Source organism: Apodemus sylvaticus, chromosome 22, assembly GCF_947179515.1.
Source record: "Apodemus sylvaticus chromosome 22, mApoSyl1.1, whole genome shotgun sequence".
NCBI classification, from domain to species: Eukaryota; Metazoa; Chordata; class Mammalia; order Rodentia; family Muridae; genus Apodemus; species Apodemus sylvaticus.
In genome coordinates, this window is record NC_067493.1 from 23868543 (window position 1) to 23893342 (window position 24800).

A 24800-nucleotide genomic window follows, 5' to 3' on the forward strand; every position below is an offset into this window, starting at 1 on the left:
GGAACCCACAAAGGCCTCTGGATAAGACTCAAGGGCATTAGGCGCCCCCCACCCCCTCAGCCCGTTTCTCTCTAGTTTCCAGCAGCCCTCGCAGCTTAACAGCATTTATTTTATTTCTTGCAATCAACTCCCCCCTCCCCTAAGGCACATAGACACAATACCTCCTTTTTCTAACCCCCCTCTCTCCGTCTTTGCTCCTGGCGGTCCCCGGGCAGCACCGGTCGCCTCCGGTCGCCCCTGGCTGCCACAGAGACCGGGTCGCCCAGCTCCGAGCGCGCGGACACCGCCGCTCAGTTCCCTTCGGCTCCGGCTATTTTCGTTCCTTTCTCTCCTTCTCCCTCCTCCCTCCTCCCCCCCCAACCGAGCTCCCGCTTCTAAAAGAGGGCAGCCTAGAAACCAGCGCAGAAGGCTCCAGGAAGGGCAACTTGAAACTGCTCTCAAGAGGCTGAAATTTTTTTTCCCCTTCAAATTTATCCTGGAATTAAATTAGACACCCCCAGCTCTCTCTCTCTCTCTCTCCCTCTCGAATCTTCCCTCTTTTTTTTCTTTCTAAAAGTGGAGAAAAGAAAAATAGAACGGATGAGCGCTAACTAGCTCATTAAAAAAAAACACTCTCAAAAATTGTCTTAAAAATGGATTTTCTTTAAAAGAAAAATAGCAGCAGTAGGAAAACGCTGAGTCCGCAGAGCAGGGCGAAAGAGCGGGCTTCTTTTGTTTTAATTAAAACCCTCTAACCACGGTTGCTCTCCAGGCAGGATCTGCAAGGCTCTCTGCCTTAACAAACTTCCTTTCCAGAGTAGGTAATGCCTGGCTGGGCTCGGGCTCCTGTGGGGCTTGCGGAGAGGGTGCAGGGGATACCCCACCCTTCAGGACCGGTCCCTTAGGCGAGGACCACACTCCCTGGGTCCCCGGCCAGGTACATCTGCCGTCGGCGGCTCCTGGCCACTTAACCCCGAGTGTTTTTTTTTTTTTTTTTTTTTTTTTTTTTTTTTTTTTTTGCTGAAAAAGCAAAATAAAAGTACATAGTCTGGGGGAGTGGTGCTCCCCTCCCCCTCTGGCCGCCGTGGCCAGCCAAGCACTTTTGGGCTTGGCTTGCTTCCTCTGAGCTCAACAGATTTTTTTTCCCCCTTTCCCGGTCTCGCCCTCCCTGGAGGGGGCGCGGCGGATGGAAGGCGAGAGAGGCCCCCAGCCAAGAGGTTTTTAATATTACACCTTAATAGGTTTCAGAAGGCCCCGTGGAGAAATGCTAATAGGGCTGAAATGTCAGAACCGAGAGGGATTCAGCTCGCGTTCCGCCGATCTAATCCTTTTTTTCTGCTCTGGTTTTTCTTGGGGGTTGGGGATGGAGGGGATAGGAGGGGCGCCCACGCCAAAAGGGGCTTTGGGGAGGGGCGCGCGGTGCGCACTCGGCCGCAGAGCCCCACAGCCCGGGTTTCTATAGGAACCCTTTTTATAAGATGCAACTCACCGCTGCCGACCGCCGCGGCCTGTCCAAAATATTAATCAGTAAAGCCTTCTGACACCGCGTTTCAGGGAGGGGACACCCGCAGGCTGGGGCGAAAGAAAAAAAAGTCCTTGTCGCCTGCCTGCCCACCCCACCCGACCGCGACTGCTAGGGGGACAGGGAATGAATCGCTGCTTTATTTTAAAAGGAGAGAGAGAGAGAGAGAGAGAGAGAGAGAGAGAGAGAGAGAGAGAGAGAGAGAGAGAGAGAAGCAGGCCTTGATTATTTTGGCGTCTGAACCTCGCTCTTTGGAGTGGCACCCTGGAGAGGGAGCGCTCTGGGCGCGGGCGCAATGAGCAGCAGCCCGCCGGCTCCCGGCTCTTCCCGGCTAGCTTGTCACCTCCTCCCGAAGAAGGAAGCTGACAGGAGGCCTTGCAATGCCCGGGATTGCGGCGACAACCATCTTCCTCTATTTTGATCACTCAGCCCAGACGCAGAAGGAGGGGCTGGGATGGGGGGGGGGGGAGAGAAGGAGAAAGAAGAAGGGGGGGTCTGCTGGAGCTGGTGAGGGGGAGGGCTGCCTAGAAACGGCTCGGAAAAATTCTCACCACCAGTTTTGATCATTCAGCCCCGCCGTGGGGAGCCTGGAAACTGCTGGAGCCCCGAGGTCCGTAATTGGTTTTATAGGAATGGCTGAGGGCCAAGGTGTTTACATGCGCGTGATGGGCGGCGCGCGGGGCCAATGCGCTGCGGCCGGGGGCTGGCCCGAAGGGGGGGGGGCGGGCACCCGGGAACAATGCGTGTTTCTTCGCCTGCGAGGCTCCCCTCCCCCCGTCCCCCTCGCCCCCCCCCCCCCCCGCGGTTTTTTTTTTTTTTTTTTTTTTTTTTTTTAGATCTAGCGAGAGGAACTTGAAAGGGGGGTTGTGTAATGTACCTTTTCCAATCCCGGGCTGTATATGGAGATTTGGGATTCTTTAAACCGGCGCTACCTGGATTTTATTAAAAAGCGGGGAGCTCGGCGGGAGGAAAGCTGGCTTTTCCGGGGGCTGCGGGAGCGGGGCCGCGGGAGGGCGGAGGAGTTGGCGCGCCGCGCGCCCGGCCCGGGGAGCGGTTTTCTACCAAAAAAAGGAAAGGCGGGCAAAAAGTGTGAGGCGGCTGCGGGTGGCGGAGGGGAGCGGCGGCCGAGGGATGGCGGGCAGTACGGGCGCCTAGCCGCGCCAGGAACCGCGGCGGTTGCCGGAGTCGCCGTCGGAGCCTGGAGCCCGGAGCCCCGCCGCGCCAGGTACGCTCCGGGCCCCGATGCTCCCCGAACTTGTGCAGCGCACCCCTCGGGTCCGCAGAGCAGGAGGTCCCCGAAACTGTCGGGGTCCCCAGAAGGGACGCGGAGGGCAGGGACCAGGGGGAGAGGACGCGTCGCTGCGCCCTGGACTCCCACCCGAGCTATTAGTCTGTAGCACCTCCGAGGGCGGCGGTTCCCTACTCGGTTCCCGGCAGGCGGCGGGCTAGCCCGGGGACGCCGAGACGGTTTCGATTATAGGCTGTTTTTAATTAAAAGCCGGAATTCAGCCATTTTAGCTGCATTTAAGAGGGGAAAAGTAGAGAGAAGGACGCAGTGGAATCCCGCAGATAGCCACGCCAGCTTCTCGGCCGTGGCAAAGGCTGCTCCATAGGGCTTCACCCCGACTTCCTTAAAGTGGGGCGCCTGGGCACTGCCTTTTTCAAAAACGCTGCCTTTAAAGAATATTATCTTTAAGTGTATGCGGCAAGCTCCTGGCTCCTTTGAGACAAGTATCCCCGGCTGTGACGATCCTAGATTTTTTCAAAAGTAAACGCGATTCTGGTAACCAGAGCCTGATAAGAGCGAGGGAGGGCGAGAGGAAGAGGGGGTGTTTGTAACCAAAGCCACGTTAAAATAGGCGTCCTTAGCAAAGTTGGGGGAAGAGGACTTTTGGGTCTGGGCGTAGGGCGGCTGGTCACCCAGGAGCCAGTGGCTGTGGCTTAGTCCCCGGCTGTTAGAGCGCCCCGGGTCTCCCGGAATCGGGATCTAGAGGTGCCTGGGGTTGGTAGATGGTCAGCGGGGGAAAGGTGGGCTCTCTGAGACCCCCTTCTTACCCCCTCGGGAACAGGAAAACGACAGATCTTTTAAACAAACAGCTTAAACAGGAATTACAGGGGGGTTTACCCGATGCTGGAGAGTCGCCCCTCCGCTGGCCCGCGCTGTTAAGGTTTTTTTTTCTTTGTAGGTTATTTTGGGGGTGTGTGGGTCGCAAAGCTAGGGTAGAAGCGAGATCTTTGGAGCCCCCTTCTTTCTTCTCTGATGATCCCCAAATCCTCCACACCAGGCCAGGTCCTCCGGGCGTCGGTATTCCCAGGCCCAGGCGTTAGAAAATGAAACCAAATGTTGTTTTGAAGGAGTCTTTTTCCAGTTCACGGCCGAGAATGCCACGTCTCGGGGACTCGGATTCTGTGACTCCCAGTGGCCCAACGGGGGCAGCAGGAGGGGGCGGTGATCTTCCTTTAAAAATAAGGCCGTTTCGTATCTGATCTTGGTAAACAACACCAAAAAGTCCCTAAACTGAACACCCCCATTATTATTATTAGTAGTATTAATTATTGGCTCATAATGGGATCCAAGACTCGGGAGGGGAAAAAAAGGGAGACGAAGGCCCCAAAAAGGTTAAACATTAAACTTTCCGAATCAGATAGTGGCATGGCGTTATGGACACATTTCGACCAACTCAAAAGCATTTGAAGTTTTAAACCTCTGGAGCTTTTGACTCCTGAAAAATAAAGTACTCCGGGTTTGGATTTAGCTGAACGGGCGCGGTCGGTTGAGTGGCCTTCCCCAGTTACGGAGTACTTCGCAGGCAAGAGTCGGGGCTGGGACACAGCGAGCCGGGGCCGCTTTCCTGAGCCCCGTCCCTTGGAGCCTTAGCTGTTGGAGGAAGGACCATAGGTCTGCATTTCGAGGAGAGGGGGCGGCTACTCCCGATTTTATTTCTGGCTACCAGCTCGGTTCGCTACTCTCCTACCCTGAAGGGCGAGGCGACTTTCTGAAACTTGTTTTCTTTCTTTTTTTTTCCCCTCTCTCCCCTCCCCTTTTCCCCCTTTCCTCTTCTGTGTCTTCCGCGGTCTTCCCTCACCAAGACACCGTGTACGCCTCCTTCCTCATCTCCACTCAGCCGCCCGGAGGGGACTCACCGCGGGCGGTTCATGCGCCCCGGGCCTCGGGCCCGTGGTTGAGCGCAAGCCCCGCTGGCCGCCGCCATGCACGCCACGGAGCGCCCGCCACCCGAGGATACTAGGACTACATCGAGGCCGAACTTTTAAGTCCCACTGAAGCAGGCCGGCGGGCCGGGTGGGGAGGCTGACCGCGGCACTCCCGCGGAGGATGGATGGCCGAGATTTCGGGCCCCAGCGGTCCGTCCACGGCCCCCCGCCGCCGCTGCTGTCCGGCTTGGCCATGGACAGCCACCGCGTGGGCGCGGCCACCGCCGGACGCTTGCCCTCCTCGGGCTTGCCAGGTCCCCCGCCGCCCGGGAAATACATGGCCGGTCTCAACCTACACCCGCACCCGGGTAAGTGTTGCGCACTGCGCTGGCACCCACCCTCCAACCTTGATGGGGATCTTAGGGCGGGAGCCCGGGTCAAACCTAGGCGGCTGGAGCTGGGCGTCTCTGTCCTGTTTCATCAGGGTATGCAGGAGGCTCAGCTCCTAGTGCAGAGGTCGGTCTCCAAGAAGACAGACCTGTCCCTGGTGTACCTGGTAGTCTTAGCCCTCCTGAGGCTCAAGTGTCTGCAGTCACAACCACCACCCTAGGGGATCTCAGTCCGAGGGCTCTTGAGGAAGTGGAGTTTGAAAAAAAATTAAAAAAAAATGCGGGCGCGAAAACAGCGTTCCAGTTCCACACCCCGAGAGACAGACAGCCCCTTCGTATGGATCTTAGATTCTTTTCTTGGCAAGCACTGGTGGGTCTTGGGTTCTGTCCCCGCGTGTAGCTGCGTCCCGGGTGGTTCCACGCCTCTAAGGGTGGGTATGGGGGAATGAAAGAGAATAGTGACCCCAGTTTTAGGAGCCTGATCTGTGCTGAACCCTTAAGATCTTAGGGACCCTGGTTATCTGGGGGAAGATATGGGTCAGTGCAACCCAGCCGCTACTCTAGCAGAGACCGGGGTTTAGTGGGAACCCCGCGGTAGCGCGCACGAGATGGTGGCTGAGAAGGCCCAGTCCCTCACCGTTGCCCGGGCTGCACAGGGAAGGGGCAGGAGCAGAGGGACAGGCAGGGTTGAGCCAAGTCTTGGTCACCGTGCGCCAGAACACAGGGAGCCTGGGACCTGCAGACCTGCCTGGTGGCCGGCTTCGTAAGTGGGTCCCTGCACCCTGCTGCTCCTCGCTTCTGCGCTTGGTGTAAGGAGAACACTCCAAAAACATACAAACATACAAACAAACAAACAAACCTGGTAGGTTTCCCCAGGAACCCGCGCCCTCGTCCTTTGGAATAAGATTTGGACACCCTGGAGCTCAGAGCCACCACTTTAGTATCTCCCCCTTGCCCGCCAGGGTGACCACGGCTCGCCGAATTAGCCTCTGCTTTTGATATTTTTCTCCTGGAACTTTTCTAGAATTGGGAGTCCGGGACTCAGCGGGACAAAGAGCCTTTGTGAAGCGCCTGGCGGGGGAGGGGCGAGCAGAGATCCCCGCCGGCGGGGGCGCGGGGACCCGGGTCATCTCCCCCGGTGTGCGTGTGCCCCTTGAGAACTAGAGGCGCGTCCGCTCGGGGCTTAGGGGGTGGTAACAAGGCCAGATTCATACAGGCATGGTGCCCTGCGACCCAGGAGGGGCATCGGACCATTCCCAAGGCAGGAACTGGGGCCGGCTTTGGGATTCAAAGGCCATTTGGGCCAACCCCGTTTGAGAGGGGCTTTTGGAGGTTTAAGGGTGTATGCATTTGTGGACTTTTGGGATCTCTGGGTTAGTTGGTTTAGCTGGAAGTGGCGGCAGAGGCTCATCTTGTGGCCTGGGAATCTGATCTCAGGGTGTTCCTGGCTGGCTGAATCTCAGCTTGTCGCCTGCTCCAGGTCTGCCTGGGATGTGGCCCAGGCTTGGCTGAGAGCAGCGCCGATAGCCATTCCTTGCTGCTGCGTCGTTCTAAGTGCACAGCGTTTTCCAACCCTGGTGGCTGTAGCATAGTCAGACTGCCTTCCATGCCTAACCTCTCATCTAGTGGATGAGGTGACCGAGGCGGAGACTAGGAAGTCCAGCTGGAAGCAGCCTTGGAATCCTGTGTCATGGCCTTCTCTGCTTGGAGCTGTGCGCCTGACTTATGTACAGGGAAGCTTGAGGGCCTGGAGGAAATGGGAGGAAAGTCACTGCAGTCCCCTTGAGGCCTTGCTTACCAGAGAGGGAAGAGTGTGTGTGTGTGTGTGGGGGGGGCAGGCAGCTCCATTACTTCCCACTAGTCCCATCTGTCCCCACCTCCAGATGGGGCAGATAGACCGGACCCCAGGTCAAGGCCCAGAGCTGAAGCCATACTTAATCCCATTAACCAGTATAGGGGACTGCACCCCGTTCAAAGGGAGGAGCTGGCGGCAGGGAATGAGACTCCAGACACCCCTCCCCCACCCCGCTTTCTTTGCAGGGGGTGCAGGTGCTAGATCTTTGCACAGGGCACCACCCTGAGCTTTTCTCTGGATGCCAGCTCCTTAGACCTTGCCAGCCTTATCAGACCGGTCTTTATTTGTTTACTTTTGTATAAAATGTCAGGGAAACTGAGCAATTTGCTAGGGTCACGCAGCCTGAGAGGGAAGAGGGTTTTTGTTACCTCTGGGCTGGTCCTGTTGGAGGGTGCATCCTTGGCTGCTGAGGTGCAGAAGCCCCAGTGAAAGATCACGAGGCAGGCAGGGGGAGCTCAGCCTGGTGACCCCAGGGGAGCAGGGCTGTTGAGTGAGGGTCTGTTGTAGGCAAAGCTTTCTCCTCTGTTGTGAGTTTGGCTGAGGGCTCCAGCCCCTTCCTCAGGTGAAATTAAAAATAAAGAACGGGGTGTCAGGATGGAGGCTCACACCTACACAGTACTCAGAGAAGCAGAGATAGAGGGAGCAGGGGTAATTGGGGCCCAGCCAGCCTATGCTATGTACCTAGATACTGTTACTTGAAAATACATGCACATGCACACCACTACATACCACACAAATATAGTACACACACACACACACACACACAAATATACATACACACAGACTAGACCACATACCACATGAACACACCACAATACATACACCCACCCTACACATACCTTACACCACACGCAAACACATGCCACACACATACACCAGTCGAATCGAAGCAGGGGTGGCGGCTTCTTTCTTCCCCCTTGCTGTAAGGTCCTGCTGTAGTTTGAGCAGCTGTGAATAGTCACAGCTTGTCAGTGTGAGACTGACCAGTGGGTTAGACTCTTAATTGCGGGAGTTGGGGCCCCGGGAAGGACCTATCTTTCAGTTTAAAGTGCGGTTGGCGAGAGATCTTGTACCTGGGTGCTTCTTTTCTCTGAACCCACACTCCCTGGACTGAATGAGGGGCGGGACTCAGGGATGTAGACACAGGAGGCACTGCACTTTGACCTGGTCCTTGGACAATAGGCAACCAGCCGTGGGCTCCCAACTCTGGAATCTACCCTGTCAGCCTGCTGGGATTGATTTAGAAAGATTAATCAGTTAGGACTGGCTGCTGGAGTCGAGGGATGAGAAGATTGTTTTCTGCTTTTTTGTTTCTCCTTGAACCCCCCTCTTTGGTCAGAAGGCAGTAAAGGAAGGCATGGGGAATGTTCTAGAATCTAGAAGCGCCTGTTTCTTAAAGTGGTGACCTCTTGCTTGTCTTCTATTTTTTTTATTACATTTGCAGCACACACACACACACACCAGACTGCATTGTGTACACACCAGACTGCATCATGGACACACTGGGCTGCAGAGGTCTGAGGACAGTTTGCTGGAGTTGGTTCTCTCCTGGCCGGTGGAGGTCTTGGGATGGGACTCAGGTGTGGCCACGGGTCACTTTACCCGCTGGCTCATCTTGGCGGTGCCTTTTGGGGCGTTGCCAGCCGAATCCTTGCTTTTCTTTGCTTCTTTGACCGTCCATTTGCTTGGCAAATGGTTTCTGAGAGCCTCTCTGCCCTCCCGGTACTGCACTGGGCTCCGGAACTGTGGCCGGGAACCACACAGCCAGAAGGCGTCGTGTCTCTTTGGGGCTCGCTTTCTAAGTGTGGGAGCCAGGCAATAAACACACAAATCATGAAGACACAGGCCATGTAGGAAATAAAACGCCCCGGGTCTGGTCTGGCCCTTGGGGTGAAGGGCCAGGTCAGAGGGCTTGACCTCAGCCATCCTCAGAACGAACTCTTTTGTGTGTCTGAAGAGCAGAAAGTTGACAGAATGCAGAAACAGAGCCGGGTGAGGTATCAGGGGTTTGAGAGCCCTGGATCAGTAGGCCCGTGGGAGATAGACTGTATGGGGTGGGGCAGATCTTACCCGGTCCCTGAAGACCAGCAATGAAGTCTTGGAATTTTAAACAGCCATTTTACAAAACTGGCCTGGATTCTTAAAAAAATAAAGTCAGTGGTATGTAAGGCGAAGGTAGGCAAGGAGATGTTACTGTTTCAAGAGACAGCGGAAAAATTGACCATAGGCAGGCAGTGTGTAGTCGAGATTGGGTCTTGGTTTAACGGAAAAATCGTTTCAAAGGATCGTGGAGGCAACTAGAAAAATTGGAATATGAGCTGTAGATCAGCTCCATAGGGCTGAGTCAATATAGTAGCCCCAGCCACCAGCCCCTGCCTAGCTTGTTTAAATGCTGTTCTTATTTTATGTGAATAAGGATGCTGAAGTACTTAGGGGGCTGGGGCATGACTGCCACTGTCTTGCAGATGGCTGGGGCAAGTGGGAAAAACCAATACTTTCAATATAGGTGTCCAGGCATGTTTACAGGAGACAGCAGGTAACGTCAGATAACAAACTAAGAGGTGCGATTAGAGCCCGTGAAGGTGATGGTATAGTTCGTTGTAACTATGTTGAACTCCTCTGAAATTAAAATTCTTCCAAAATAAGCAGGCTAGGGGAAGGGGTGTGTGTGCGTGAGATGGCCCATAGGGTAAGGAGCTTGTCCGTAAACTGAGGACCTGAGCTTGATCCCTGGGATCCACATGGTAGAAGGAGCTGTGTGTGTGTGTGTGTGTATGTGTGTGTGTGTATGTGTGTATGTGTATGCACATACACGTGCACACACACACACAAAGAAAGAGACCCTGGGTTTTGGTCGGAGATGTTCATAGGGGTGGAGGAACAGTTCCTCAAAAAGATGAGGCACCTCTCCCCACCTTTCTATTTTTTTTTTAAACAAAACCTCACTGTATGGCTCTGACTGGCCTGGACTTTGCTGTAGAGACCAGGCTTACCTCAGTCTCAAGGAGATCGCCTGCCTCTGCCTCTGGAGTGCTGGGGTTAAAGGCATACACCATCATCGTGCCTGAATTTCTTTTTTTCCATTTAAGAGTTTTATGAAGCTCAGGCTGGCCTGGAATTTATGATTCTCCTACCCAGTTCTCTGAGTGCTGGGAATTTAGGAGTATGTATGATAATTGCCTGTGGTGGTGGGAGGTGTTCGTATTTTGTTGTTGTGGATATTAATATATACATGCACACACATGAATGTACACACACACACACACACATACACACATACACATGTCATATTTAGAAGACAGGATCTGCTATAGACCAGGTGGGCCTCCAATTCACTGCATATCCAGGACTAGGATCTGGAACTCATGTTCTTGCTTTGGTGTACAAGTGCACCACTTGATTTGGTTGTGGCCAGTTAGCCATGTTCTTGACTCTTTTTGGTGGACCGGCTGCTGTCCAATCTGATTTTGCTTCCACCCCATGATGTGGTCTTCAGTCTAGATTCTAGGCCATTTCTGCCGTCATTGCAACCTCAACTAAAGGGGCCAGGACTTTGACTTCACTTGGTAGGACGTTTACTAACCATTTGTGAAAGCCAGTGTTTGCTCCCCAGCTCTGCATGGGTAGAGATAGGTTGAGGCCAGCCTGGGATTTGTAAGACACTGTTTCCAAACAAACAAACAAACAAACAAACAAACCCCAACAACAAAAGAAAACCCAACCATTTGGAGTTGAGTTTGTTTGTTTTTGCGTTGCTGGCAGTAAATCCCAGTGCCATATGCACATGCCACTGAATCAGATCCCCAGACCAGGAAGGCCAGGGGTCTTGGCATCCCTCTTGCCCAGAGAAGCATCATATCTACCTTTGGTGGAAGTAAAAGCCATCACATAGATGCTGACTCAAGATAAAAAGTAGGGCTCAGTGGTAGAGAGTCTTCCTAGGTTCAGTTGGAGGCGTGGCTCAGTAGTAGTGCTACCTTGCCTAGAATCCCCCAGTGAGGGGCTGGGGGCGTTAGAGCCCCTGCCTAGAATCCCCCAGTGAGGGGCTGGGGGCGTGGCTCAGTGGTAGAGCCCCTGCCTAGAATCCCCTAGTGAGGGGCTGGGGGCGTGGCTCAGTGGTAGAGCCCCTGCCTAGAATCCCCCAGAGCCCCTGCCTCTAATACTCCAGTGAGGATCTAGGGCTCAAATACCCTTTCTAACAATTTTACACATTTCTCAGCAGTTCTGAACCTGGAATCCTTTGATAAGAAACTACTTAATCTGGAAGCTGGCTGATGGTTAGTTGGTTGGTTGGTTATTTATTTATTTATTTATTTATTTATAATGAGTTTGTTTTTCCTGGAACTTGCTCTGTAGGTCCAGGGTGACCTCAAACTCACAGGGCTCTGCCTGCCTCTGCTTCCAGAGTACAGGGTCCAAAGGCATATATGATCAATCATGATCTAGATTTTTCTTCTTTTCTTTTTGACAGTTATTGTGCCTGTGTGTGTGAATGTGCATGCTTGTGTATGTACATGTGTATATGCATGTTTATATGTGTTCCAGTGTATGTTCAAGAGAATCACTTCTCTCCTACCATTTGGGTCCAGAGGACTGAGCTTAGAACATCAGCTTGCCCTGTGATCTATCACACCCGCCCAGGCCTGGGATTGAAGTCTTGATTTTCTCCTTTGATGAGTCTACGAGTCTCAATTTTCCCATCTACAAAGTGGACCAATTAATACTGAAAGCTTCCTTGCCTTGTGACATTTGATGAGGTAGGGCTCAGGCCAGGTGCCTGACCCAGGCCCAGCCCTCTGCTGAAGTTACTGAAAAAGTGATTGCTGTAATTATGGATCTCATTAGCGGGTGACTCACAGATCCCTCCAGCAGTCCACACCTCTCCCAGGGCTTTGGAATTTCCTTCTAACCTCTCTGGCTGGAATATAGTCCTTAGCCACTGGGGGCCAACCTACGCTTTTATTTAATCTTGAGACTGGCGGTGATCAACCCCAGGACCTTGTTGCTACCCCTGAGCAGTACCCCCCCACACCCATCTTTATTGCTTTTTATTACCCCCCCCCCCTTTTATAATAGCCAGACTAAAATGCTTCCATCTTATGTAGCTCAGGCTAGCTTTGAAAACCTCCCCCCTCCCCCCCCCTCTCTCTCTTTCTCTCTTTAGATTTATTTATTATATGAGTACACTGTCACTGTCTTCAGACACACCAGAAGAGGGCATCAGATCCCATTACAGATGGTTGTGAGCCACCACGTGGTTGCTGGGAATTGAACTCAGGACCTCTGGAAGAGAAGTCAGTGCTCTTAACCGCTGAGCCATCTCTCCAGCCCCAAATACCTGATTCTTTTGTCTCCACATCCTGAGTGCCTGGATCTCAAGTATGGCTATCATACCCACACACCCAGACTTGAATGCTTTCATCTCTGGTTTATTTGACTTTTTTAGGGTCTTCCTGTGTAGCCCAACCTAGGTTGGAATTCACTAGAGCTCAGGTTTGCCTCAGACTTGTAATCTTTAGGCTTCAATGCTGCCACACCCGGTGGGGTAGGCCCTTAGTCCCAGCCCTTGGGAGGTAGAAGGATCTCTATTGAATTGGAGGCTAGCCTGGGCTATATACTGAGAGAGTTTCAGGTCAGCCAGGGCAAAGCAGGCCGAGCATATAGCTCACAGCACACATGATGCCCTGGATTTGATGGACAGTCACATTAACTGTCATGGTGGTGCATGCATGCCTGTGATCCTAGAGGTGGAGGCAGATAGAGCTCTTGACTGAGTAGTGCAAGAGCATCCTCCCTTGGGTCTATAGTGAGTTCCAGGCTAGCCTGTGTTATGTAATTACAGAAACAAAACAAGCTAGGTGTGTTGGCCTGTATCTTTAACCCCAGCCAGCACTCAGGAGGCAGAGGCAGATGGAACTCTGAGTTCTAGTCCAGCCTGGTCTACAGAGTGAGTTCCAGGTCAGCCAGGGCTACACAGAGAAACCCTGTTTTGAAAAAAAAAACAAACAAAGTTTTGTTAAAAACGTTAAAAAAACAACAACAACAAAAAAAAAATAGACGGGCTGGAGAGATGGCTCAGTGGTTAAGAGTAGTGACTGTTCTTCTGAAGGTCCTGAGTTCAAATCCTAGTAACCACATGGTGGTAATGAGATCTGATGCCCCCTTCAGGTGTGTCTGAAGACAGCTACAGTGTAATTACATATAATAAATAAATCTTTAACAACAACAAAGGATAGAAAAGAAAAAGGTATAGCATTAAAAAATGAAATGGGGCCAGGCGGTGGTGCCGCACACCTTTAATCCCAGCACTTGGGGGCAGAGGCAGGTGGATTTCTGAGTTCGAGGACAGCCTGGTCTACAGAGTGAGTTCCAGGACAGCCAGGGCTACACAGAGAAACTCTGTCTCAAAAAACCAAAAAATAAAAAAATAAAAAAATAAAAAATGAAATGGACAGACGGACGGGCTCAGCAGTTAAGAGCACCTGTTGCTCTCACAGAGGATCTGGGTTCCGTTTCCAGCACCCTCACAAGAACTCACTTCATTTTGACTCCCAGTTCTTCAGAGTCCCACTCTGTGCCTAGCCTCAGCGGACACTATACCGGGTGAGGAATGTATGCAAGCAAAACAGGGTTTGACAATAGGATACTTGGAGAGAAGTTTTTGAGGATTAAATGTTGCAAATAAAAGCATTTAACACTGTGTCTGATATGCAGTAGGGACCTTGCAGATGTTTATTATTATGGTAATTGAGGTTGAGGTTTCTTTAACCTCTTACCCAGTTCTAGCCCCCCCCCCCCCTCTCAATTTGTTTTTTCAAGACAGGGTTTCTCTGTGTAGCCCTGGCTGTCCTGGAACTCACTCTGTAGACCAGGCTGACCTCTAACTCAGAAATCTGCCTGCCTCTGCCTCCCAAGTGCTGGGATGAAAGGCGTGCGCCACCACCCGGCTCCCCTTCTCTTGATATATATGAAATACAAGGTTTTTTTTTTTTCAATCTTTTTAAATTCAATTTAATTTTTATTTTAAGAGAAAAGGTTTCTCTGTGTAGCCCTGGCTGTTCTGGAACTCACTCTGTAGACCAGGCTGGCTTCCAACTCACAGAGATTCCCTCTGCCTTAACGGCACCCCCCTACAGTTTTCTTTAAGCCCGTTTTTTTTTTTTTTTTAAACTATGGCTTTTGTAAATTTTGTGCCTAGAGTCAATGGTGTAATAGAATCAACTTCTATTTTCTGGAGTTACCAGGTTTTTCATTTTTATTTATTTATTTGTTATTGTGGTTCATTCTGTGTTTTAGAATCTCTGCCTTCCATTCTGTGGATGCAGTCTGTAACTGGGACTCTCTACTGCCCAGGTCTCCGTTCTGGTTGCCGGTCACTGCGTTCCTTGGATCCGGTGCTTTCCTGTCTCCAGGGTTACATCCGTGTTTCTGGGGAGCGTGTTGAGCAGCCGTTTTCTGAGGAAGGCTGTGCAGAGGGCAGCTCTGAGGCCAAGTGTGTCCGGAACATGCCTTTGTTCTGTCTTGTCACGTTAGTGGTTAGTGATCTCCCGTGTCCCTCTGCCGTCTCTGAAGGCTCTGGTGCCGCTCCCACCCCTCCCACTGGTGGGGCTGGGGACCCGACCAGCACAACTTAGTATTATTATTTGTTTAGTTTGTGAGTGGTTATGTATTTATTTGTGTGCATGGACAGTTTCATGCATGTACAGAATGAATTTTAGTATTTTATCACCCCACCCCAGTACCCTCTCAGTTGCTGGCTGCTTTTTGAAATTCATCTTCCTCTTAGTTTCGTGGCTGTTTTGTGAATGACCCACTCAGTGTATTAGAGTTTGTTTGTTTGTTTGTTTGTTTCTTCTCATCCTCCTTTTCCTTTTCCTCCTCCTCTTCCTTTTCCTCTTCCTCCTTCTTCTTTTTGGGTTTTTAGAGAAAGGGTTTCTCTGTATAGCCCTGGCTGTCCTGGAACTTGCTCTGTAGATCAGGCTGGCCTCCAGCTCCACCTGCCTCTGCCTCCCGAGTGCTGGGATTAAAGGCGTGTGCCACCATGGCCCGGCTGGTGTCTCTGTCTTGAGCTTGGGTGTCAGGTCACCTCTTGAAGCATGAACAACTTAACCAGTGGCCATATCACTGAAGAAAACAACACACCAACACTCCAGTAACTGTTAACTGTCTATAAAGCTTCAGAGTCATTAGAATCGTACTCTGTAGTCCTGGAACTCACGTGTAGCCCAGGCTAGCTTTGAACTCACAGAGTGCTGGCGTCAAATCACTTTGAATCTTTGATCACATAGGCAAAGTGTCTGTCCCCTGCCCCTCCACCCCCCCACTGCCCCACCCCTGTTTCCGTTGACATCTTTTTGAGCATCACGATAGTGACAGGGACCTAGGGGAAGGCTTGGCCTCTTCCTAGCTGTGTGGGTTGGACATTTTGCCTAACTGACTCTCGGTTTTCTCTCTGCTAAAATGGCTGGTTAATAGTTGATTTTCATGACTGTGTGAAGGGTAAATCCGTCTACACCTGGCTCAAAGAAAGCCTGAGCTTCGATTAAGGATTTTCTCGCCATCATTGCCACCCTCGCTGTCTTGAGATTCCGTGCGTGTGTGTGTGTGTGTGTGTGTGTGTGTGTGTGTGTGTGAGTGCGGGAGTGTCTGCTGTGGCCTCCTTTTGTGTTTGCTGTGCTGGGTGCCTGTCAATCTCAGGATTCAATCCTTGCAGCCTGAAATTGTTTTTTGAGTTTCTATTTTTATTCATATTTGATCATTTCCTGTCTACCATTCTTTCTTTGTACAAGTAGTGAGATATCTTGCTCCAATAAACACATTTCTGTATCTTTTTTTTTTTGGTCCCTTTCTTTCTTTTCTGAGTTTTTCCCGAGGCGAGGCCTTGATACATAGCTGGAGCTCATGATGGTAGACACAGCTACCCTGGCCTAACTCACAGAGATCTGCCTGGGTCTGCCTCCTGAGTGCTGGGATCAAAGTCAGCACCTCCAGGTCCAGCTATACTGTTTATTTTATTTTTTGGTGTGTGTGTGTGTGTGTTTTAGAGGACAACTTTTGTGAGTAGTTCTAACTAGGTTGTCATGTTTTGCTACAATCACCTTTACCCACTGAGCCATCTCACCAGCCCACACTTACTTAGTAGCTACAATCTTTCTAGAGTCTTCAATAGAATTTTAGAACCGGTTAACAAAACCTTCACTATAGTTTTTGAAGTTGGCTGCCATTCATATATAGAGTATATATTAAGAATGGGAGGTTGGATTTGGAATTTAAAAAAAAAAGTGTGTGTGTGTGTGTGTGTAATGTAGCCCAGGCTGGCCTTAACTCAGTATGTAGGTCAGGGTGACTCCCAACTTTTACTCTTCTCATCTCTGTCTAGAGAGTCCTGGGATTGTGGGTGTGTACCACTACAGCCAGTGCGGGGGATTGAACTTGCGACGTCTGAATGTTAGAGTGCTAGCACCCTGCCAACTGAGACACACCTTCAGCCCTGTTACTGTTATTACTGTCAGGATAGCATCCTGTTCTTCTGTGGCTGTGTTCGTTCTCATGACCTGGGTGGTCATGACTGTATTGTTTGTGAATCCCCCCCCACCCCCCATCCTCTAGCTCGCTGGGCCTTTCTTGTCTTCTGCCTTTTAAGAATAAAAGGAATACTAACCAATCCAGTGCTTGGGCGGTAGAAGCAGGAAGATCAGGAATGAGTGAGTCCAAGGCTAGCCTTAAGGTCTGGAATGAGTTTGAGGTCAGCCTGAGCTATGTGAGAACGTGTCTGGAAAGAGCCAGGGCCGCTTACGTATGCATGAAGACATGAGGACCTGAGTTCAGTTCCTGGCACCTACTTGAAAAGCAGGGCAGACCGTGTGCAGAGTAGATGGAGAGCTTTGGGGCGTGGAGACAGGAGGATTGCTAGGACTTGCTGGTCTCCAGTTTAGCTCCAGGTTCCGGGAGTGTTGGACAGTGAGCGAGCGCTGGACACTCCTTCTGTGGTGTTATCTCTGTGTAAAGGTATTTCCCGCCCTGATTTTTTGTTTGTTTGTTTGTTTTTTGAGACAGCTATTATGTAGCTGACCTTGAGGTCTCTAACCCTCTGCCTCAGCCTTCTCCTACCGAAGGGCCTGGATCGAAGGGCAGGGCCTATCTGGTGCCTGGTTTTGATACTTTTCCTTTCTGGCCTTGTGTGAGAGAACTGTATGTCGCTGTTTAAGCTCTAGGGTTTCCGCCTAGCTTTGCCCTCTGACTAAACCCAGCCCTGACAAGTCCCATTCTTTTTAAAAGTGAATTCGCTAATTTAAACTGACTATTGTTACTGTTTGAGATAGGGTCTCTTTGTGGCCTTGGCTGGCCTCCCTTAAAGTTTAGCCTCTGTAGGTGAGGCTGACCTTGGTCTTCCTCCCTCTGGAACCTCTACCTCAGCCTGAAGGGGCAGAGCTGGGCTGAGGGAAGTGGGTCCCCCTACCCTGCTTGAAAGCTTCAATTGCAGCCTTTTGTAACTTCATCTCTGTGAGCCAGGCTTGTGGGAGAGTCCCGGATTCTTCCCTGGTACAAACAGCGCCCCAGGTGTAGCGGGACAGTTTGCTTTTGCGGCTTGCAAGATGCAATACCCTGTCCCCAGCACTGCAGACAAAACAAAGCAAACCCTGCCCAGTCCAGCTGTGCTCCGAGCACCTTCCTGCCCTCTGGGTGTTAGACATACCCGGGCCTCTAAAGTGGAGGGACCAGAAATATTCTAATTTGATTGTCTTGTCTGTTTGGTTTGAGACAGAATCTCTTCTCAGTGAACACTGGCCTTCAACTCCTGGGATCTTCTTGTCTACTGTTCAAGTGCTGGGGTTAGGGGCATGGGCTACCACATCTGGCTAGGTATTTGGTTTTGTTGTTGTTGTTTTTTTAATTAAAAAAAAAATATTTTGCTTTGGTGCTAGAGATGGAACCCAGGGCTTCGCAGTCTGCCACTGAGCCATAACCCAGCTCGGTTAGTGTGTGTACTTGTGTGTGTGTGCATGTATATAGATGCATGTCTGAGTGTGTATATGTGTGTGTGTGTAAGTGGGCAAGCAATGGATTCATGTGTTAAGAGGGAGTGTGTGTGTGCTCGTATGTGTGTATATGTGCATGTGTGTGACAGTTTGTATGTGTGTGTGTGAGGGTGGGTAAGCAAGAAATTCATGCATTTGAGAGTGTATGCACGCACGTATGTGTGTGTATGTGTGAGTTTACGTATGTGTGTGTATGTGTGAGTTTGTATTGTGTGTATGTATGGGGTCTATATGTGCATGTGTGTGTGTTTGTAAGAGTAGGCAAGCAAGAAATTTGTATGTTTGAGTGAGAGCGAGAGCGAGAGAGAGAGAGAGAGAGAGAGAGAGCATAAGAGAGAGAGAGTAAGAGAGAGCGAGAACAAAAGAGAGAGAGAGTGCAGGAGAACCAAAGAGAGATTGACAGAAAGAGAGCGTGCGCGCACGCGCAAGCACGTGAGCCTGCACACACCGGAGCACACACATAGAGGTCAGAGGACAACTTGCGGTATGGGCATTTGGTTCTCTTCTTCCGTCATGTGGGTCCCTGGGATCAAACTCAGGTCATCAGCAGCAAGCTCCTTTATATACTGAGCCATCTTGTCAACTCAGAAGGAATTCTTTCGTATATAACTTATTTGTTTTTATTTTTTTGTGCATGGGTGTTTTGCTGCAGGTCTGTCTGTGTGAGGGTGTCAGGTCTTGAAGTTACAGACTGCGTTGGGAGCTGCCATGTGGGTGCTGGGGACTGTTGCCATCTCTCCAGTCCCAGTAGAAGAAATTCTTAGCTCTAAAGTTCAGTTGTGGTTTTAGGTGTCCAGGGGTCAGCCCCTATCTCATTTCTGGTTGGTTTATGCCTCATTCTGAACATTTTCCTTTGTCCAAGAAGTCCCTAGAAGTCCATCCCATTCCTAACTCCACCACTCGTGGGCTGGAGTGGTCCTTAGGGGATAAATTCTTTCCAGAAGGAAGTCCCCCTGTAATTGCCTGCTGATTGGGACCTGTCTGGAGCCCTGAGGGCCTGTGGGTTTATTTGCATATCACTGGCTAAGCTGGTCTTCGCCGGCCTCTCGGAGCCTTTAGTGATCTTTTTTTAATTTAAATCTTAAGGTTCTACTTCTGGGTTTAAGACCTGGTGGGGACTAGAGCCCTGATCTGTGAAGATGGAGTAGCTTGGGTCTGGTCTGGAGGTGTCCTGCTGACCACTTGTTCTAGGAACTGTAGGGTCTCTTCTAAAAGACGCTCTGGGGATCCGAACACCCTGTGTAGATGGGAAGACCTGGGAGGAGAGGGGAGGGTGAGGTCTGTGGTTGTTGGATTGAGCTGGAGGGGCGGGTGGGAAGGGAGGCTGGGAGGGGCTTTATCTCCAGGACCAGCCTTTAGGCCTTCCTCCTGGGTGTGGGGCTGGGTTTTAAGGCTGACTTTTGCCTCAGTTCCTGCCCTTCACCTACCTCTGCTGCCTACAGTAGACCCCAGAGGAGGAGGCAGCCATAGGGCCCCAGCTGCTACACCCAGAGAGTACTGAGTAAGGTTCCACCGACAGTGGCTGTCCAGCTGCTCAGTCTGCTGCCCGGTGAGTGTCTGAAGGCCTGGGATGGGGAGTTACAGGGTCCTGGCCTTCTCATGCCCTCTCTTATATTACTGGAGTGGGAAGGCACAGGGAGGTTGGGTTGTCCAGAAACCAGGCTTCAGCTGTCTGGTGGGAAGCTGCGGTGTGTGTGTGTGGGGGGGGCAGGGTGGTGGGGGCAGGGGGTAATAAAAGGGGCTTTTTTAAAAAATTACTAGAGTCACTTTTAAAAAAATTACTTTTTACTTATTTGATGTGTGTGTACATGTGTGTGCACTGGTGGAAGTGTGCCCAAGGTGCACAAGTGTAGGTCAGAGGACAGTTTGCAGGAAGCAGTTCTCTCCTTCCACCATGTGGGTCCCTGGGATCGAACTCAGGTCATCAGACTTGGTAGTAAGCCCTTTACTTGCTGAGCCCTCTCACCAGCTGACTTTTGTTTACTTAAAAATTTGTAGTGTGTGTGTGTGTGTGTGTGTGTGTGTGTAAGGAGGGAGGGAGGGAGAGAGAGAGAGAGCATACTACATGTGGAGGGCAGCTTCTTTAGGGAGTCAGTCCTTTCTTTTCAGTGTTGGATCATCCACGGCTTGAACTCTGGTCTTCACACTTCACACAAAGCACTTTTACCCCCTGAACCGTCTCACATCGCGGACTCAACTTTTATTAACTTACACAGCTCTGGTGTTATTCTGCCCAGGCTGACGCAGAGCACACTCGCCTTCTCCTTCAGCGCTGGGGTAATGAATGGGCTTTCGATCACCCTTCTTTCCCTCTCTCCTTCCCTCCCTCCCTCACGATTTTATTTCTTTTTAATTTTCTTTATTTTGTTTTTAAATCGATCTTTATTTTATGGGTACTGCTGTTTCTCCTGCGTGTATTTGTATGCGAGAGTGTCAGATCTTGGAGTCCGACGGTTGTGAACTGTCTTGTGGGTGCTGGGATTTGAACCCTGGTCTTCTGGAAGAACAGTCACCACCCTCAACTGCTGAGCCGTCTCTCCAGCTCTGTTTTCATTTCTAACTGCGTAGTTCAGTGCGCTCACACTGTACAGCCAGTCTTCGCCCCTTGGCTTCTTCCTCCCTTCCCTTCCCCAGCCCCTGGCACCTACCCTTCAGCTTCTTCTTTATTGAATTGATAGTTCTGGATTCCTTATCAACATGTGCATCAGGAAGTATTTGCCCTTTCCTTTGAAAGAGGACACTTTCCTTTTTTCTGGCAGAGTAATATTCCACTGCATAGGCACACCACAGTTTGTTTAGCCACTCACCCACTGAAGAACTCTTGGGCAATTTTTGTTTGTGGACTATTTGGGAACGCTGTTCCAATGCTCCAGGCATGCAGATAACTGTTCAAATTTCCCCCAAAGGTTAGCATTAAAGGACAGAGTCTCCAAGCCTGCCTTACATTTTTTTCCCTCTAAGACAGGGTCTCTATCTCAGGTTGGCCCTGAATTGGCTATGCCGTCAAGGATGATATTGTACACTGATCCTGCCCCCACTTTCCAAGTGTTGGAATCATAGGCATACACCGTCGTCCTAGCATTGCTTCTTTTGGGGGTTGGGAGGCGTTGTACTTTGAGATGGGGAATTGCCGTTCATCCTGGTCTGCTTGCTAATGTCTGTGATTACAGGTGAGCATTCCCACACAGGCTTTGAGTAGTGTGGTTTTGGCAGGCCAAGCCTGTGTGTCCTAATCTCTGGAAAGGACTAGAGCCACTGTGGTTGGCTTCCCTGCCACAGGCCTTGGGGAGCAGCGTGGGGCAGGACAGGTAAACAGGGAAGTGAGACTGGTGGACCGACAGCTTGGGATGTTTGGGAATAGGGTGGGGAGAGTTGCGCCTCCTTCTGTGTGTTGATGTGTCATTGTGCGGTCCTTTCCGGTTGTCTAACGGAAGATAGATTCCCAGCTGCTGTGCAAAGGCCCTTAGGTGCTGAGCCTGGTGTAGTCTTGGGAGGCCCCTGTCATCTTTCAGGGGATGGCTTCCAAGATCATTTGTGTGCACCTGAGACTCTGAGACTGCAGGTAGCACCAATCTGAATATGGCCTGTGGATTTTCTTTCTTCTTTCCTTTTTGTTGTGGTGGTGGCAGTGATGTTTTTTTTTTTTTTTTTTTTTGAGATAGGGTTTCTCTGTGTAGCCCTGGCTGTCGTAGAACTCAGACCTGATTGCCTCTGCCTTCCAAGCGCTGGATTAAAGGTGTGCAGATTTTCTTACATATTCATAACTCTGATTAACTTGGAAGAGCCAAGCAGTGGAGATTAGTTGCATAATAGAATGATCAGGGCTCCTTTCATAGGCATCTGCCTAGCATGCAGGAAGCTCTGGGTTTTCCCAGCAATGCCGCAGCTAGGCGCGGTGGTGGCACTTACATGTAATCCCAGCATTCAGGAGGCAGAGGCAGGAGGATCAGGAGTTCAAGGTTATCTTCTGCTACATAGAGAGTTTAGGGATCAGCCTGGGATCCATGAGACCCTGTCTCAAAAATTAAATAAGGGCTAGATAGACTGCTTAGCAGGCAAGAGCGTTTACTGCTTTTGCAGAGGACCTGAGTTCAGTTCCCAGCAGCTACGTAGCTCAGAACCACCCGTAGCTATGAGGCACCTTTAATCCCATGGATATAAACCCATGCCCACATAGTTAAAACAATAAATACTTTAAAAGACAGTTAGAACAGACATACTCTGAAAAATGATTTTCCTTTTCTTTATTGTGGCGGACATCCGTGTGTGCATTTATGCCATCGTGCATGAGTGTAGGTCAGAGGACAACTTGGAGAAGTTCTCTCCCTCCACCATCTAGGGGGTCAGGGGTTGAACTCAGGTTGTCAGCTTGTTGGCAAGCCCCTTTACCTGCTGAGCCATCTTGCTGGCCCACAAGCACACTTTAATATAAGTAGTGTAACTGGTTTCTCAAAATACCTAAAATTCCTGTTACCTATATCTGTCTGTCTGTCTATTCGAGATGGACTTCCGTTATATTCCCATCTGGCTTCATGTTGAATTCACCCTTCTCCTTTGAGATGGTCTCACGGAGCCTCAGGCTGTCCCATGGTGTTGGAAAGAGAGATGGTTCACTTACGAGCAGGATAGATTAGAAGGGTACAGGCAGGGTCCCATCAGGCCGTTCGGAATGGCATGAGATTTAAAACCCAGCCCGTTGTTTATTCCTGGAGTTTATACCCAGCACTTTTGGATTATTGTTGAAATCACAAGTACAGTCAGCTGTAGGTCTCCTCCCGATTTCATCCATACCACTAGCACCTACAGTGGCATCCAGGTCTCTGAGAGGATTGCACCCCAGATCCCCACAGATAGTGTCCCTTGCTGTCTATTGAAGTATCAGAGCCGATAAGGAAGTACAGTGTCTGGATTTCCCCTCATGATGACCTGGGGGCAAGCCACAGCGTCTTTTCTTTGTCTTTCATAACTGGGCGCAGTATGACTAACTCCTTCCGTGATGGGCATGGGGTTACTGGAGCTGGTGAGGTATGCACTTGGCACACAGCCTGGTGTGTAGGAAAACGACTCGGGAAAGTTGGGAGTTTTATGGGATGTCATTAAATCTTTGCACAAGAAGCAAGAGACACCAACCGAGTGTTGCTCCTGACTGAGCAGGAGGCCCCTTGCTAACCCTCAACTTCTGAAGACTTGTTCCGGTCTTCAGATGCTAGAACTGGGCTTCATGTATGATGTTCAGCTGACCTGCAAAGCCCGTCTACTTCTGATTTTTTATTTTTTATTATTTTTAAGTGTGTGTGTATGTGGGGGGTAGGTATGCCTGTGTTTGGAGGCTGGAGAACAACTTTGAAAGATATTATTCAGGAAGCTGTTTATTTTCTTTGAAGCTGGGTCTCTGGTCTGGAATAGGCTAGACTGATTTGGAATTGGCTAGACTGACTGAGCCCTAGGGATCTGTCCATCTCTACTTCCTTAGCCTGGGGATGACATGGGAGTGTCCCCACATCTGACTTTTTTCTTGAGAAAAAAGTTTCTTTGTGTGGTCCTGGCTGTTGAAAAACTCACTCTCTAGACCAGGCTGGCCTTGAACTCAGAGATCTGCCTTTCCCTGCTTCCCAAATACCGGGATTAAAGGCATTTGTTCCTGTCTTTAATTTCTTAATATGCAAAATGAGTAACTAGGTTCCTGGGCCCCAGGGCTTCAGGGCTGTGAGCCTGGATCCGGAAAGGGCTGTAAGACGTGTGGGCAAAGATACCTGAGGTTTGGAAGCCGCGAAGCTTGGAGTTTTAATGCCGCTTTGGATGAACGTTCTGATCTTAAAAGCTAAACAAGTTCGGGCCTGCCTCTGCGCTTGAGTGAGATAAGCATTTGGCTTTTTTTTCTTTCTTTTTTTGGGAGGTGTGCTGGTGGGGGAAATGGCATTCACAAGCATCAAGCCTGGACTGATACTCCGCACCCCTGTGAAAAACCACAAGAGGCATGCATCACCTGCCTGGAATCCAGGTTCTGGGGAGGCTGAGACAGGAGGATGCCTGCTGCTTGCTAGCCAGCCGTTCTAACCAAATCAGAGCTGGACGGTGGCTGAGGAAGACATCTGAGGTCAACTTCAGGGCTCTGTGTGCACAGGCACACCTGGGTACAAACCCATACACATGTAATATATAGTTATATATAACACGGTCTCACAGTGTTATGTACTTCCCATAGCCCAGGGAGATTTACAGATTGGCCAGGATGACAGCCATGAGTTAGGAGTGGTGGTACGCGCCTGTGATCTTGTCACTCAGAAAGGCTAAGGCAGGAGGACCACCTGACGCAGGGAGCCAGCCTGGGCTACATAGTAAGACTTTGTCATGGAGACGGCTCCATGGTATTCAGGGACCATCCTAGTTCAAATCCTAGCACCCACATTAACAGGTGGGTGTGGTTAGGCTGTTTCTGGGGTGAAGAGGGTCACTGGGACTTTCGATCCAGGCCCAGTAGAGATGCTGTCTGAGTGAATAAGTTGGAGGCAGGAGGATGTTCTGCGTGTGCACATGCTGAGTGAACATGTGACACACACACACATGAGCCCAGGAACTAGAATGTGGCTTCGCTCTGTCTCGGAATCTCATTGTGTCCCCAGCTCTTCCCCACAGAGACGACGGTTCATGTCCACTCCTTCAGTTTCTAGCCAGGAAAAGACCTTCAGCCTAGAACATGGCTGAATTAAATCTAAATTAATTGAGATTTAATAAACTAGAACGTACAGTTCTTCAGGTCCCAGGGTTGCAGTTCTGATTTAGGCGTGACACATGGTCAGTGGCCGCACGTCCCACAGCATGGAGCGCCTGCAGCTCCTTGGTCTCCGCCGTGTGTTGTTCAT

At 50.6% G+C, this 24800-nt stretch overlaps 1 protein-coding gene across 1 annotated transcript in view; it reads left to right on the plus strand.

The window, feature by feature from the left end:
* The first annotated feature begins 2635 nt into the window (after positions 1-2635).
* Positions 2636-24800, plus strand: part of Tnrc18 (trinucleotide repeat containing 18) — a 91865-nt gene continuing 69700 nt past the window's right edge. Inside the window, 2 exon segments of the mRNA XM_052168745.1 lie at positions 2636-2726; positions 4592-5022. Coding sequence (XP_052024705.1) covers positions 4836-5022 — 187 coding nt within the window. The 5' untranslated portion in view covers positions 2636-2726; positions 4592-4835.